The 15,242-nt window shown below is 42.3% G+C and overlaps 1 protein-coding gene across 1 annotated transcript; it reads left to right on the forward strand.

Moving 5' to 3' along the window:
- The first annotated feature begins 6,155 nt into the window (after nucleotides 1-6,155).
- On the forward strand, nucleotides 6,156-11,085 carry LOC133462259 (B2 bradykinin receptor-like). Its single transcript, XM_061743404.1, has 2 exons — nucleotides 6,156-6,431; nucleotides 8,016-11,085. The coding sequence occupies exons 1-2, from the start codon at nucleotides 6,427-6,429 to the stop codon at nucleotides 9,022-9,024; spliced, it is 1,014 nt and encodes a 337-aa protein (XP_061599388.1). The 5' UTR covers nucleotides 6,156-6,426; the 3' UTR covers nucleotides 9,025-11,085.
- Nucleotides 11,086-15,242: the final 4,157 nt, after the last annotated feature.

The raw sequence follows: 15,242 nt of genomic DNA on the forward strand, positions 1-15,242 counted from the left end.
GCAATAGACTTGTGTCCATGAATGATTGTTGTTGATTTTTCAGCAAAGACTTGCTAATCAAAAAGCAGGAAAAGCCTGATAGCAGAGGGGAGGGGCTGACAGTGCAGAGAGAGAAGTTTACGTGAACAGATGTGTACTTGAGAGAGAACAGTAATGTTTCTGCACGCAAGCACGGACTTTCTGAGTTTGAGCGAAATGAATGCCCTCTAATCTAAATAGTATGCTCTTAATAAATGACAGGTTAATGACGCCATACAGGGTGGCTGGACTCCCCCTTAGAGAAAGCAGGAAGGTTTAGTCATCCAGGAGAAACTTGAAGTGGAGTCGTTGCTCCTCCTTTATAGATAAAATTGAGTTGAATTATTGGACATGCCAAATGTAACGGTTAACAGCTGCTCCACTTGGCATCTCTTCCTCCACTCCCAGGTGACAGTGTGGAGAATGACTGTTAAGCTGAGTTTGAGCTACAGTGTTCACCTCGAACAGATTTGGCTGGCACACCAGAACTCATTTTGGTTATAGAGGGCTCTGCTTCATGTGATTCTGTAACTCGACAGACACATGTTGGATTTAATGTTGATTACCCCTGTGTTCTGCTGCTCTCCCCTCACATCTTTCTGCTCAGGCAGCTGAACTCATTGCCCTGACAGAGGCCTGCAAATTTGCATCAGGACAGTCTGTTACGATCTATACAGAGGTATTCTTTTGGAGCCATGCATGATTTTGGTGCACTCTGGAAACTTGATTGAAATTCAATTAAATTCAATTTCATTTATATAGCATCTATTACAACAGAAGTTGTCTCTAGGTGCTTTCCAGAGACCCAGACATGACCCCCGAGCAATTATTACATAAACATAAACATGGCAGGTTAAAAATAAAACAAACTCACTACCGTATTTTCGCGACCATATGGCGCACTGTGTGGAAAGGCGCACCCTCAGTTTTGTGTGTCATTTTTGGTTTTAAAACACACATACGGCGCACCGACCCAAAAGGCGCCGTCTAAGGAGACGGAGCTGCACACACGCTCCAAAACACACACGCGCTAAAAATACAGCGGAAGCAAAACTTAGTTTGATATTTCATTTCACTTTTCACATCAATCAAACCCTTCAAAGGTTCATATTCTGTTTCTGCATTAAATAATTAAAAAAAACCACCGGGTTGCTGCACATAAACCTGTCTCAGCCACTGATCATCTCCTCATCCATCCAGCCCTTCATTTCACTCTGGCTGGAAAAGTCTCTTTAGGGAACGCTTTTCTTTTAAAAATCCCGACCGCGGCGGTCCCGGGTCCCGCTCCCCGTCTGCTCCCTCGCGCTGGACCGGGTCCGCTCCCCGTCTGCTCCCCCGCGCTGGACCGGGTCCCGGGTCCCGGGTCCCGGTCCGCCCCCCCCCCCGCGCGCTGGTCCCGCGGCGGTCCCGGGTCCCGCGTCCCGGGACCCTCGCGCTGGACCCGCTCACACACGCGCTGTTGGGGAGCCAGCACCGGGTTGTATGCGACAGGAGCTCCGTTAATTCAGCTGCGCCAGTCCGAATTTCCAGACCTGTCTCAGCTTCTTGATCATCATCCCTTCATCCAGCCCCCTCTTTTCATTCACCCTTATAATGACTCCGGCTGGAAACGTCTTATGCAAAGTTTTTCTTTTAAAAATCACCACAGTTTCTGTCCATCAGCTGCGCCAGTCCAGCCCCACATAAACCAGTAAGTGTGTGTCGCGCCGCGAACACACACGCGCATGTCGGGATCCGGTACCGGGTTTGTAACCGACAGATTTGGCTGAAAATTTCGGAGGGTGAAGCTGATCTGACCTGAGACAGACCCCAGAAATCCCTTCTCGTAAAGCGGCCAGGAACCAGGTGATCGGACCGCTTTGGGAACCAGGAAGTCGGCTGGTGCTTCCTCGGTTGCCGAAATGCAAAACACACGCGCGCTGCAGAACACACACACACAAGTGTGCTTATTTAAATAGAGCGGAGCAAAACTTAGTTTGATTGTATTTTATTTCACTTTACACATCAAGCAAATCCTTAAAAGTTTTCATCATCTGTTTCGCATTAAACAGCTCAGTGGAGTCTCATTCACGTCGCAACTCAAGGCTTCACCCGCCCCCTTCTCTTTTTACCGTTCTCATGGTGGCTGGCCTGACATTACCGTAATTCAGGTAATAGACACGGCGCACCTTTTCAAAAGGCGCCCGGCACATTTAAAAAAAAAAAAAAAAAGCAAAAGTTGCGCCTTATGGTCGCGAAAATACGGTACACACTTGTTGCAGCACCCTTGGACTGCCATTGCAGTGTGCAAATGTGCGGCTCACACCAGTGCCTCTGACCCAATCTCCAAAGGTAATGCATTTGCAGATTCTATTGCAATGCAAGCAGCAAAAACTGCACACCTCCTGTCTATGTTGAAGGAGCAGTGTCCTTCTGACCTTCCCATGCCTGATTTGGCTGCATGCCAATCCTTTGCTTCTCTTGTTGAGTGCAGAATACAGACATGCTCTGAGTTTTGCTCTGAGAGTGTGGAGGCGCCCTGATGGCAAACACTGTCTGCTCATTTTATTTCTCATTTTGATAAGCTGACACGATTTGGAGCATGTGTCAAGAGGAGGAATGCTGAGTTATGTATTTACTCATTTTAAGTTGAGCATATTTCAGGGTCTGTACGCATAACCAACACAGAGATGCATTGATTTAATGCTATACCTTCCTCTGGGTTGGAAACAAGATCAGTACAACCACTTTCTAAAGTCAGGTTTCACAAAGAAATATGTTATTTGCCATTTAGAAATTGTAGCTTTTCTATTCAAAACATTGTAGTTTTCAGTAGCTCAAAATGATTTGTGCAATTGACGGAAAAGAAGGTAACTCAACAGGAAGTGATATCAGGTACTCAGTTAATATACCTTCGGGGGTGTTCTGGAAATATGGTAGTGGGTTTGTAAATGCAGTGCCACCTGAGGGCGTGAAGATCGCAAGTGCCCAGTTTTGTCCCATAGCTTTGCCTCCATCACACAGAGATTCTTCCTGATTCTCTGGATTTATTTATATTATACACTGTATACGGTGTAAGCTTCAAAGGTTTTTTCAATTTCACATTGACAAATTGTGCTGGAAATTTTCTGTCACTCTGTGAGGTCATAAGTCCACTCAAGTCATCCAGTATTGTGTCTGTGAAGTTTGGGTTTAGTTGTCTGACACAGCTGCAAAGATTTAGTTTTGAGAACTGCATTATATTTTTGTCTAAAGAGAACCTAGCTCTGGTCTGTAAAACTGTACTGGCAAATCTCTGTGTCACGCCTGCATTGAAACTTCAGATGTACGTTTGACGTTGCAAAAGATAATTAAAAAAATCTGTAATTCAAGCCATATTGCCAAGTCTTTATGTGAGAGTGCTGTTATGTATTGCAGTCAACCTGAGTGGTTAAAATGTATTTATACAGAGGTTTTGGAAACTTTTTTTCATTTTCCTGAAATTGTTCTGTGATTTTTTGACGCAGTTTGTTGGAGATTGGTGAACCCCTGACCATCTTTATATCAGAGACTCTGCAGCACAATGTTCCTTATATACCCAGTCACGATACAGACCCGTTGACGAATAACTTAATCAATCATCAAATGCTCTTACAGTTGTTTTTGATTTCTACCAATTACCTTTCCAGTCTTTAGTTGCTCCTGTTTCAACATTTGAGATGGGTATGTCCAACCAGGATGTGGCCCTGTGGCAAACCCAGGACAAACTGAAAGAATTATATCTCTCGGCTGACATAGAAATGTATCAGTATGCCCCCCCAGCGACCCAATGTCGTATGAGTGGAAGTGAAAGGATGAAAGGACAAAGTTTGCATTTGGCAGCTGTTTGACTGGACTTACCAAGATAAAGCCTAGGTAGATCTCAATATAAGTGAAGGAGGTCACCATTAGCCTAAAGAAAATTGTACAAATCTGCAAAAGAGATAGAATCAATCTAGTTGTGGCCATAAAAGAAAGTCTAGAAAAATACCTTTAGAGCCCTCTTCGTCGAGGACCACTGTCCTGCATGTTTTAAATATGTCCTTGCATCAACACACCTGATTCAAATTAACAGTTGTCATCAGCTTGTCATCAAGGTCTGCACAAGTTTGTCATTGACACAGTCATTTGCATTAGGGTGCAGTTGAGCAGATACACATCTGAAACATGCAAGATGGTGTTCCTCAAGGACCAGGGTTGGGAAACACTGCTTTTAAAGCATCAACAGAAGCTGTGACTACTCAATTCAATTCAATTCAATTTTATTTGTATAGCGTCTAATACAACAGATGTTGTCTCTAGACGCTTTCCATAGACCCAGAACATGAACATAAACCCCTGAGCAATTATTACATAAACAATGGCAGGTAAAAACTCCTCTAGCGGGAAGAAAAGCCTTAAGCCAAACAGAAACAAACAAAACTCCCCTTTAGGATGGAAGAAACCTTGAGCAGGACCAGGCTCATAAGTGGGGACCCTCCTGCCAAAGGCAGGGGGTCGGGGACGTCAGCAGCACACAGCAGGCAAGTGGAAGCAGCAGCGGGAAGCCCAGAGGGGGGTGGGGGGCCGCAGGCAGGTGGAAGCAGCAGCGGGATGACCGGCGGTGGGGGACAGCAGGCCAGCACGCAGCTCCCGAAGTTCCGGCCTGCAAACATGCACAAAAGAGAAAAAAGGGGGGGAGATACTTATAATAAATACAAATGGAAATGGAGAAGAGAGGAAGGGAAGAGGAGAGGAGAAGAAGGGTGAGAGGCACCGCCCAGCGGATCATGTCGGTGCCCCCCTGCAGCATAAGCCTATAGCAGCATATCTGCCACAAAGCTATATTTGAGACTAACTATTATAGTCTTGTTTTATAGCTGCAACTATGACTACTGACTCTAACACACTAGAGTTTACACTACCTAGAGATTTACCAACACCAGCTAGATGTTTACTAAACACTAACTATAGGCTTTACTAAACAGAAAGGTTTTAAGTTTAGTTTTAAAGGTGGAGGTGGTGTCAGCCTCCTTAACCCAGATTGGAAGTTGGTTCCATAGTAATGGTGCCTGATAGCAGAACACCCGCCCTCCAAATCTACATTTGGATACTCTAGGAACTACAAGTAAACCTGCCCTCCGAGAACAGAGAGCTTTGCCAGGAACATAAGGCACTATCAGGTCTTGCAAATAATGCAGAGCTAAGCCGTTTTGGGCTTTGTACGAAGTAATACAGTTTTAAATTGGATTCTGAATTTTACGGGTAGCCAATGGAGCGATGCTAACACTGGAGGGCTCCAGTGCTCCAGGCGAGATAGACATGTCGTTGTGAATATCCAAAATGAAGAGATTTCTTTATGAATTTAAATACAAGGATATACAACAAGGTGGCAAACCACCGGTAGCATTCAAGAACAGGGAAGCCAAATTAGGCACTGAAATAAAACATTCACAACCCTCAAGATCCAAAGCAAACCAAATAATGGATTTGCACAAGTAGAGGCAGAGTTTGTAATGGACATATGGGCTCACTGGTGTTTATTGATGACAACTGACAGAAGTAGCACCATGAATTCTAAAGGCTAAAAAAACTAATATGATAGATAGCAACAGTGAAGGTGCATTATAAACATACAACAAAGTTTTAAACAACAACAGTTATAACTCTGTTTACAGCAATGGGCGGAGAGGTTGGCGGGTTGGAATGTAGCCGTGGCATATGTCTAGTAATATCTCTAATATGTCTATGTCTAATAGCTTACATAACACAACACTGGTACTTTGGTTTTCAGGTATTCCAAAAGACCACGGAAATAAAAATACAAAGCTTTCATGTGCTTCTAAGTGTCCTATGAATGTGCCTTTATGGAAATGTTCCACACATGCACACTAGAAAATCGTACTGACTGCTTTCTTTGTCTTTGGCTTAACAGCATGGAAAGGGCAGGAAGGAAAATTGAGATTCTAAACATTAACAACAAGATTTGAAGATATGAAGCAGCATGTATGAAGCCATACACCTGAAATGTTTAAATAGATAAGAACAGAGAAGAAAATAAAACCTGTCTTCCAATTCATTGTATTTTTTTTTTGTGGTAGAAGTACTGGCATCGGTACCGGCAACTATTCAGATCCAAGTATCGGTATCGTTATATCATATATTTATATACATATATATTTTTTTCATTTTGTATTTACGCTGTGGTGCCTTTAAAATTGGTTTACCCCTAAGTGTGCCTGGTTTCAGAGGAGCAAGGAGGAGGGAAGAGCTGAATCCATAAAAGAATGCAACCCTGTGAGTCTCCAGACCAAATGTCTTTCTTCTTTCAGAAAGTACATCACAGTCAAACAGACGGATACAGTGAAAAGTGTTTGTTCCTTGCTGGCTTCACAGTCTCTCTTTCCATCAGGAGGAATAATTCTCATAGACATGAGGTAATTATTAGCTTTAAATTTACTTTTCTATACTTAACTTTTATTCTTTCTGACTTAAACAGTGTTAAACATTTTGACTGTTATCTTTTCTGACTGTATGTCCCAACATGTGTAGTGCCATATATATATATATATATATATATAAAATATAAATATATACAAATATGCATATTCGCAATAATGTCCTCATGTTTCAGTGATACATAAATAACATTTTACATTCATTAATATATATGTGATCTTTTATGCTCACTGAAATTATTTAATGTTAATTGCTACACTAAGACTGGGGCACTCTAATAATGATTCTATAATCCATTTTGTATATTTTTAACAATAAAATAATAATTTCATCTTTTTCAACAAGTTTCCTCTGTGTTTTGACCTTATCGATTAAACAACCACCTACAAACAATTTGACTGGATGCTATTCCCCGAATAAATTCACAAAGTTTATTAAGTCACCTGGGACCTAATCAGAAATGAACAAGCCTTACTGGTAATAAAGAATTATGTAGCTGTGCACGCCTAATTAGGTATTAACTCCCTACACTCACTGCCATGGATGATTTAAAGTTGCTTGTCAAACCTGTTTATGTGTATGGCATGTGGACGGACCCATGCAGGCAAAAACTCTACACAGTAATGAACCAGTCAGGATTTGAAAATGGGATCCATCTGGCAAACACATGCACTAATTTTAATATAAATTAAATCTGCATGTACACTGTAGAGTCACAACACAACACACATATTTAAACAAACTTATAAAGGCAATTCACTCAGTTTTATCTTAAGATTTCATATAAATGTAATATACAGCATTTCAATTTGAATGCTTAATTAATCAATTACAGGATCCATGTTTGAAAAAGAAATTTAAGATGAAGTGTATGAGAAATAAGAAACTAATTGTCCGGCTGCATTTTCCAGTTCTGTTACAAATCTAACTCGGTAAAAAATGTAATGGGACATAGGAATTAAAAATACATCAGTCGATCTACTGAAGGTATGGAATTAAAATCTGATATTTGGAGTGAATAACTGGATCTTTGTTTCCTCACATCCGTGAAAAACATCAGATACTGGTTGCATCCACAGAAATAAGTTTCAGAAACAGGAATACTGTTTCAACAGCAGTGAAGCAGTACACTTTTAAATACTAGAGGAAAGACACCAACGACAATGTACCAGAACAAACTGTGAAGAAATACAATACTCTTGAACAGTCTTAAAAACTGGCCCCACTCGACTCAGTTCATGTGCAAAAATAGATTTTGATACTTTGTATGAATTATGCTTTGCTTATGAAGTAACATACTGAAGACATGAAATAAAAAAAATATATAAATTATATCAAATTTATTCATTTAAAATGTTATACAATAGACCCATCTGATATGGTGAAATAATGTTTTTTTTGTCAATGATCATCTTCTTTTAGATCTAGGTCTAAAACAATACTGTTTTTTGCAACTTGTTTTATTCTTCATTAAATATTTCACAGTATTATACTTTGATGTCTGAGTTTTCTAGTTGTGAAGTTTAAAGATCAAGCCTTCCTTTCTCTCTCTCTCTGTTCAGCATCTCTGCCAACCTCAGCATGATGTCTGGAAACCAAACACAAGGAAATAACACAAAATGTAATCTTGAAAATGACGACAGGACCTTCCAGGTGGTTCCAGTCTATATCCTCATCGTAGCTGTGCTGGGAATAGTCCTTAATATGTTTGTGTTGATGGTGTTCTGCCTCCACAAGAAAGCCTGCACCGTGCCTCAGATCTACTTGAGCAACCTGGCAGCTGCTGACCTTGTCCTGGTGTCCTGTTTGCCCTTCTGGGCCATTAATGTTTCAAGGAAATTTGTTTGGACTTTTGATGAATCCTTGTGCAAAATTATCAATGTGGGGATTGTAATGAATGCTTACTGCAGCATCTACTTCCTGGTTCTGGTGAGCATAGATCGTTATATGGCTCTTGTACACCCGATGACCCAAATGAGAATGCGCCGACCTTCTTATGCTAAACTTGGATGTTTGCTGGTGTGGGGTCTGGGCTTTCTCCTGAGTCTCCCCTCACTCATCTTTAGGAAACTAGACTTTGAGGGAAGATGCCATATTGATTATCCAAAAAATATGTATCTGGTGTTTGAGCTTATGCTCTTCATATTCAGTTTCTGCATACCTATTTCCATTATTTCCTTCTGCACAATCAAAATTATCAAAGTGCTGACGAACAGGCTAACTGAGGCTTTAGGGTCTCAGAACAAGGACCAGAAGGCCACCACTCTGGTCTTGGCGGTCCTTTTGGCGTTCCTGATCTGCTGGGTGCCTTTCCACCTGACTAAGATGACAACGATACTTAGTAAAATGGGCATTATAACAAAATGCTCCGTCCTTTATGTCCTGCTCATCTGCCGACAGACCTTCACCTACTTTGCCTTCTTCAACAGCGTTCTCAACCCCATTCTCTACGTCATTGTTGGCAAAAACTTCAGGACAAAAACGAAGGAACTCTTTAAGCAGTGGAGTGATGTGAGAAAACAACACAGTAAACTGTCAAGAAGTTGTCAAACTCAAAATGTTACACCCTGATCACAGTGATGGGCAATTTTCATCTTTGAATATATAAGTTTTGTCATTATGTTGACAGTTAATTCGTTTATGTTTCCCAGTTTGTTTGTTTTTTTCCACAGTTTTTAAAAAAACTGAAACTGAAAATAAAACAAGGTAACTTTAAGTTTTTTAAACCAAATTATGTGATACTTTTCTAATGAATGATACATACATACATACATACATACATACATACATACATACATACATACATACATACATACATACATACATACATACATACATAGATACTTTCACCTTTAATTGTCAATATTTTAACAAATATTGGGAGATAAAAATGATGGGGGAAAAAATCTTCTTATGTCAGCTTATAATATATTTTATGCAGAATCCAATGACTTTTTTATCGTCCATCCCTACATCATGTAAAACCCACTCATTCCAATGCAGGATCACAAGGATCCACTGGAGTCTACCCCAGCTGTCACTGGACAAAAGGCAGGGGTACACCCTGGAACAGTTTATCACAACAACACACCTACATGATCTCTGTCAGTAACCAGTATTGGTTATTATAGATGTATAAAATCTATAATTAGATACATAAATCTATAGCATATAAATATAGTCAGTGTACTCTTACAGTGAAGATTTAAAAGGCTTTTCCAATGCTCTGATCTATTCAGTCTGTGGATGTACAGCCTAAGTACAGATATTGGGGGTGATAAACATAACCCCTCTCTGCAGAATGTGAGCCTACAGATGTAATTGGACTCACCCGGTGAGAAACACCATAAAGAATGTGAGAGATGAGTATCTCCTTCTAGTTAAATAGACCTAGGAATATTTGGAATAAACCATGCAAAAAGGTGAAAGCAAACATCAAATATCGTTTGACATGCCTGCACTCGTTCCCAACGGTTGGCTTCCTTTGTGTTTTTTAGGTATTTAGGGCATGCCATTGTTTACACATTCATTTCGTGCTCTCTATTCTTCAAAATGGAATGTTAATATAAATATATCACCTACTTGGATGTTTGTTTTTTTCACTGTGTATTATTTATCTGCATGTGTCCTTTTGCCAGTAACTAACACTATTTGCTACGTGACATCTGATAAACAAATCAGTTAAAATCCCAACTTTGTCATCTAAGATCCAATGTGGTTCCAGACATCCTGTATACCTCTTGTAGTATTTTACAGGATATGTGAAACTGGATCTTCTGTTTTGCCATTCACACCAGAAGAGTTGTTTGATTAGAAATAATTTCTGACACAACAATATACTGTTCTTACTACATAACTAACCAGCACTACCACATGTGTCTTGTATTTCCAAAGTAATGGACTTAAGCTGAGATAATGAAAATGATTCACAAACAAGAGCAACTAACTGATGCCACCTTGTGATAGTTTAGAGGTGAGAACCAGAAAACAAGGCCTGCCTATTTGAACTTTGTTGTATATGATCATAAATGTATGTATTCTTAGTATCATAAATGATATGCTTCATTTGTCAAAACAGGAAATCCTGCCTGCGTACATGCCTCTGCATTTGTTGTATACTGTTTAATATTTAGAGTTAAGCAATATGTTAACATGTTTTAGTCCTGATTTGAGAAAGTATCTGTGTATCAAGTATTTTTTTATACTAAACTTTGTGTACCTTGGCTGGCATGAATTCAAGCAACATTCACAGTGTTTATTTTATAAGTAATAAACTTTGCAATGTTCACTGTCACAGCAGGTTTACTGTATCCTTTTGATATATTTTGTATTGCTTGCATGCGTAACCAACACAGATGCGCTTGTTGTATGTTATCCATCCCCTAGATGGGAAACAAGATCAATCCAACAACTTTCTTGAATCTGGTTCAACATGATCTCATTTTTAGACTTGGAATATAACAGCACAATGTTTCCTCTCAGATTTTTTTCAGCAGCGGGGGCAGGCTCTCCGTGGAGTCATTGCGAAGTAAAGAAATTACCCTCGACTCCAGATTTTACTGTTATAAACTATTGATTGAATGACCAGTTGAAAATGTAATTTTCAAGGCTGAATGTAAAACAAAATAAAAACATTTTTTAAATAAAATCAATAAATAATGATTCCTTTATGGAGAATGAGTGGCACCCAGGCTCAGAACATTGGATTTTTCTGTGTTCTAAGCTTCTGTTGTATGTACATTTTTCAATAGGTGGCCCATTGATGCTCAGCAGCAAAGAGGCTGCAAGGTGAACCCCCTGCAGCCTGTTTCTCTAGTCAGTCTTCACCTACACATGGAAACAATAATGAGATTGTTCTTCTCAATTTCCTAGACGCTACTCACTTTAAAACCGGTTTGTAGTTGTGTCTGATGTATTATTAAATGTCTTACCCTATTCGTTGCTGAAAAGTCCCTCTCACAGTTCACGCTGTTAAGTTGACAGCTTAATGCTATCTGTTGGTTAGTGACACTAACTTGGCACCAGGCCCAATTAACTTAAGGTACTGATATGTTACGCAACGTTAGCTGACCATCTATATTTTGAAAATGTCTATATAACTTGTAAAATCTCATATGAGTATCTTAATGTTAAATCTTAGTGTTAGTTAGTGTTAAATCTGTCATATGCTGTCGTGACTGTGAGCTGCTAGCCGTTAGCCTAAGACCATACTACATACCGAGGGAGTTCACGCAGGTGATCGTGGTCTGTGTTTACATTCCTCCGAGGGCCAACGTGGAGGCGGCGCTTGAAGCAGTACACTCCACCACCGCAGGGTTACAGACGCAACACCCAGAGGCTCTGGTCATCATCTCAGGGGACTTCAATCACGTCACCCTGGACTCCACTCTGCCGGCCATGCATCAATACGTGGACTGTCCCACCCGGAAGAACAGGACCATTGACCTGCTCTACGCCAATGTGAGGGATGCCTACTCGGCCACACCCCTCCTTCCCCTCGGGAAGTCCGACCACAACCTCATCCATCTGCAGCCCAGGTACACTCCATTGGTGAGGAGGCAGCCAATCACCACGCGCATCGTCAGGAGGTGGACACCGGAGGCTGAGGAGGCTCTCAGAGGCTGCTTTAGCTGCACTGACTGGAATGTGCTGCTTGACCCTCACGGAGAGGACATCGAGCAGGCTACACAGTGCTTGACCGACTACATACATTTTTGCACTGATGTAGCTGTGCCTGCCAGGGAAGTGCGCTGGTTCGCCAACAACAAGCCATGGATCACTGGTGTGGTGAAGGCTGTCCTTAATAGGAAAAAGAAGGCGTTCAGGGATGAAGACCCTGAGGAGGTAAGGAGGGTGCAGAAAAAACTGAAAACCTGCTTAAGGGAGGCCAAGGAGGCCTACAAAAAGAAGCTGGAGGAGAAGCTGAGGCAGAATAACATCAGGGAGGTGTGGGATGGTATGAAGACCATCACTGGATGCAAAAACACTGCTGCAGGACCAGCTGAGTAGTGTGGAAGTGTGTGAAGTGTGGAGAGAGCAAATGAGCTGAACACATTTTTCAACCGGTTCAGCTCTGGCGCCCCCACCTTCCGTGCCACCCCCACACCAATCACAACTGCATTGATCCATCAACAGTTGGCTCCTCTCCACCCTTCTGCACATACCTCCCTACCTGATCACCCCCCCCCCCCCCCCCCCCCTCCTCCAGGAGGTCCCCCCTCTCCCTCTATCAGCCCACCCCCCCAATCTCCACCTCTCACTGGATTGTCCCGTTCATCTCCAGGCATCACTCCCCCCGCACCAGCCCCTAAACCCATCCCACCTGACCCCCCCCCCCCCCCCCCCCTCATCACTGCTCATGAGGTGAGAGGGGTGCTGAAGAGACTTAATCCCAGGAAAGCAGCTAGCCCCGACCTGGTGTGCCCGAGGCTTCTGAGAGCCTGTGCTGAGGAGCTTGGAGACCCTCTTCAGTACATCTTCAATCTGAGCCTGCAACTGGGGAAAGTCCCCTCACTGTGGAAGACATCATGCATCGTCCCCGTCCCCAAGACAAGACACTCCAAGGACCCCAATGACTTCCGTCCCATCGCCCTCACTTCACAGGTCATGAAGTCCTTGGAGAGACTGGTATTGCACCGCCTGAGGTCACAGGTGCAGCAGACCCAGGATCCACTCCAGTTCGCCTACAGGGAGAGGATAGGAGTGGAGGATGCTGTCCTCTACCTTCTCCATCGAACACACTCCTACCTCAATGCGGGAGGCTGTGCTGTGAGGATTATTTTTTTCGACTTCTCAAGCGCATTTAACACCATTCAGCCCCCACGACTGCAGGAAAAACTGTCTACCATGCAGGTGGACCCCCTCCTCAAGTCCTGGATATCTGACTACCTGACCGACAGACCACAATTTGTAAGGATCGGTAGCAGTATCTCCAGCACCATCACCAGCAGCACCGGAGCTCCGCAGGGGACCGTGCTGTCCCCTATCCTCTTCTCCCTGTACACTGCTGATTTCCAACACAACTCGGAACTCTGCCACATTCAGAAGTTCTCGGACGACGCAGCAGTTGTAGCATGTACAGTATCAGGAAGAACGAGGAGGGGGAATACAGGGAGCTAGTGAGCGACTTTGTGGGGTGGTGCCAGGAGAACCAGCTGCTCCTGAACACCTCCAAAACAAAGGAGATTGTGATGGACTTCAGGCACCAGCCCCCCGCCCCACTCCCTGTCTGCATCAAGGATGAGGAGGTCGAGATTGTGCCCTGCTACAAATACCTCGGACTCATACTGGACAATAAACTGGACTGGACTCAGAACATTGATCACCTCTACAAGAAGGGCCAGAGCAGGCTTTACTTCTTGCGGAAGCTGGCATCATTCAACATCTGCACCAAGCTCCTACAGATGTTTTACAACTCTGTAGTGGATAGTGTGCTGTTTTATGCTGTGTCTTGCTGGGGTGGCAGTGGCAGCAAAAGAAATATCCAGAGGCTGAACAAGCTCATTAAGAAGGCAGGCTCAGTGGTGGGCCTGAAGCTGGACTCTGTTGAGGAGATAACGGAGCAGAGGTCACTCACCAGACTCAAGGCAATTATGAACAATGCCAACCATCCACTGAGCTATGTCTTCAACCAGCAGAGGAGCACCATCAGCAACAGACTACGATCACTGAACTCTTCAACAACAAGACACACAAAGTCGTTTGTCCCCAGAGCCATCAGGCTGCCCAACACCCTGAGTGGGAGGAAGAAGCGGGAGGGGGAGTAGGAGGAGCAGGAGTCAAGCGGGTGTGGGGGGAATCTCTCCAAGGCAGGAGTGCTGGAACACTTCTGTCCTCATTGTCGCTGTTTCTGTTGTGGTGTGTTGTTTTACCTGTCCTTGCCTTAGTTCCCAAGTCAGTTCTCCCTCCTGTCATTAGTTTTTATTCATTTTAGATATTTATTAATCTGTTTTATCATACTATTTGTGTGTGTGACTGATTCTTGTGAGCAGTTGACCACTCTTGAATTTCCTTCGGGATTAATAAAGTATATCTATCTATCTATCTATCTATCTATCTATCTATCTATCTATCTATCTATCTATCTATCTATCTATCTATCTATCTATCTATCTATCTATCTATCTATCTATCTATCTATCTATCTATCTATCTATCTATCTATCTATCTATCTATCTATCTATCTATCTATCTATCTATCTATCTAATCAAATAAGTCTACCTTTTGTCTGGTGCACCATAAGAAAACCAGTGAACAGAGTCAAATGTTAATACAAGCTTTATTATATCATGCACAATATTTTCCGGACGGAGGTACACTTTTCTCAAACCACAGAGGTAGGAGAGAAATGCACATGGTGGTCATCGATCCAGTCGTATTTATACTGAAAAGAGAGGTGTTTTGTACGTGAACCCCATCTGTGGAGCCAGCTGCGGGGAAAGACACTCAAACATATCACACTTTCAGCCTTATTTCTCTGTTGATTGCTTCCTACTTGAGGTGTCAACCCCAAAAAAATAATACTAGCACTGGCATGGCAGCACCTGTGTCCAACTGGACTCAGCAGTCTGACCAGCACTTATCTAACTGGACCCCTATGTGGTTTTTTGGCTTGTGTTGTTCTCTCAGATGTAAGTCGCTTTGGATAAAACCATCTGCTAAATGACAATAGTACTTTGTAGTAGTAGTAGTAGTAGTAGTAGTAGTAGTAGTAGTAGTAGTAGTAGAAAATATCTAAGACAACTAAAACTTTAAGAAAAAAACAGGACCCATCAGTTTTAAAACATC

The sequence above is a fragment of the Cololabis saira genome, chromosome 16 (assembly GCF_033807715.1).
Source record: "Cololabis saira isolate AMF1-May2022 chromosome 16, fColSai1.1, whole genome shotgun sequence".
Classification (NCBI taxonomy): domain Eukaryota; kingdom Metazoa; phylum Chordata; class Actinopteri; order Beloniformes; family Belonidae; genus Cololabis; species Cololabis saira.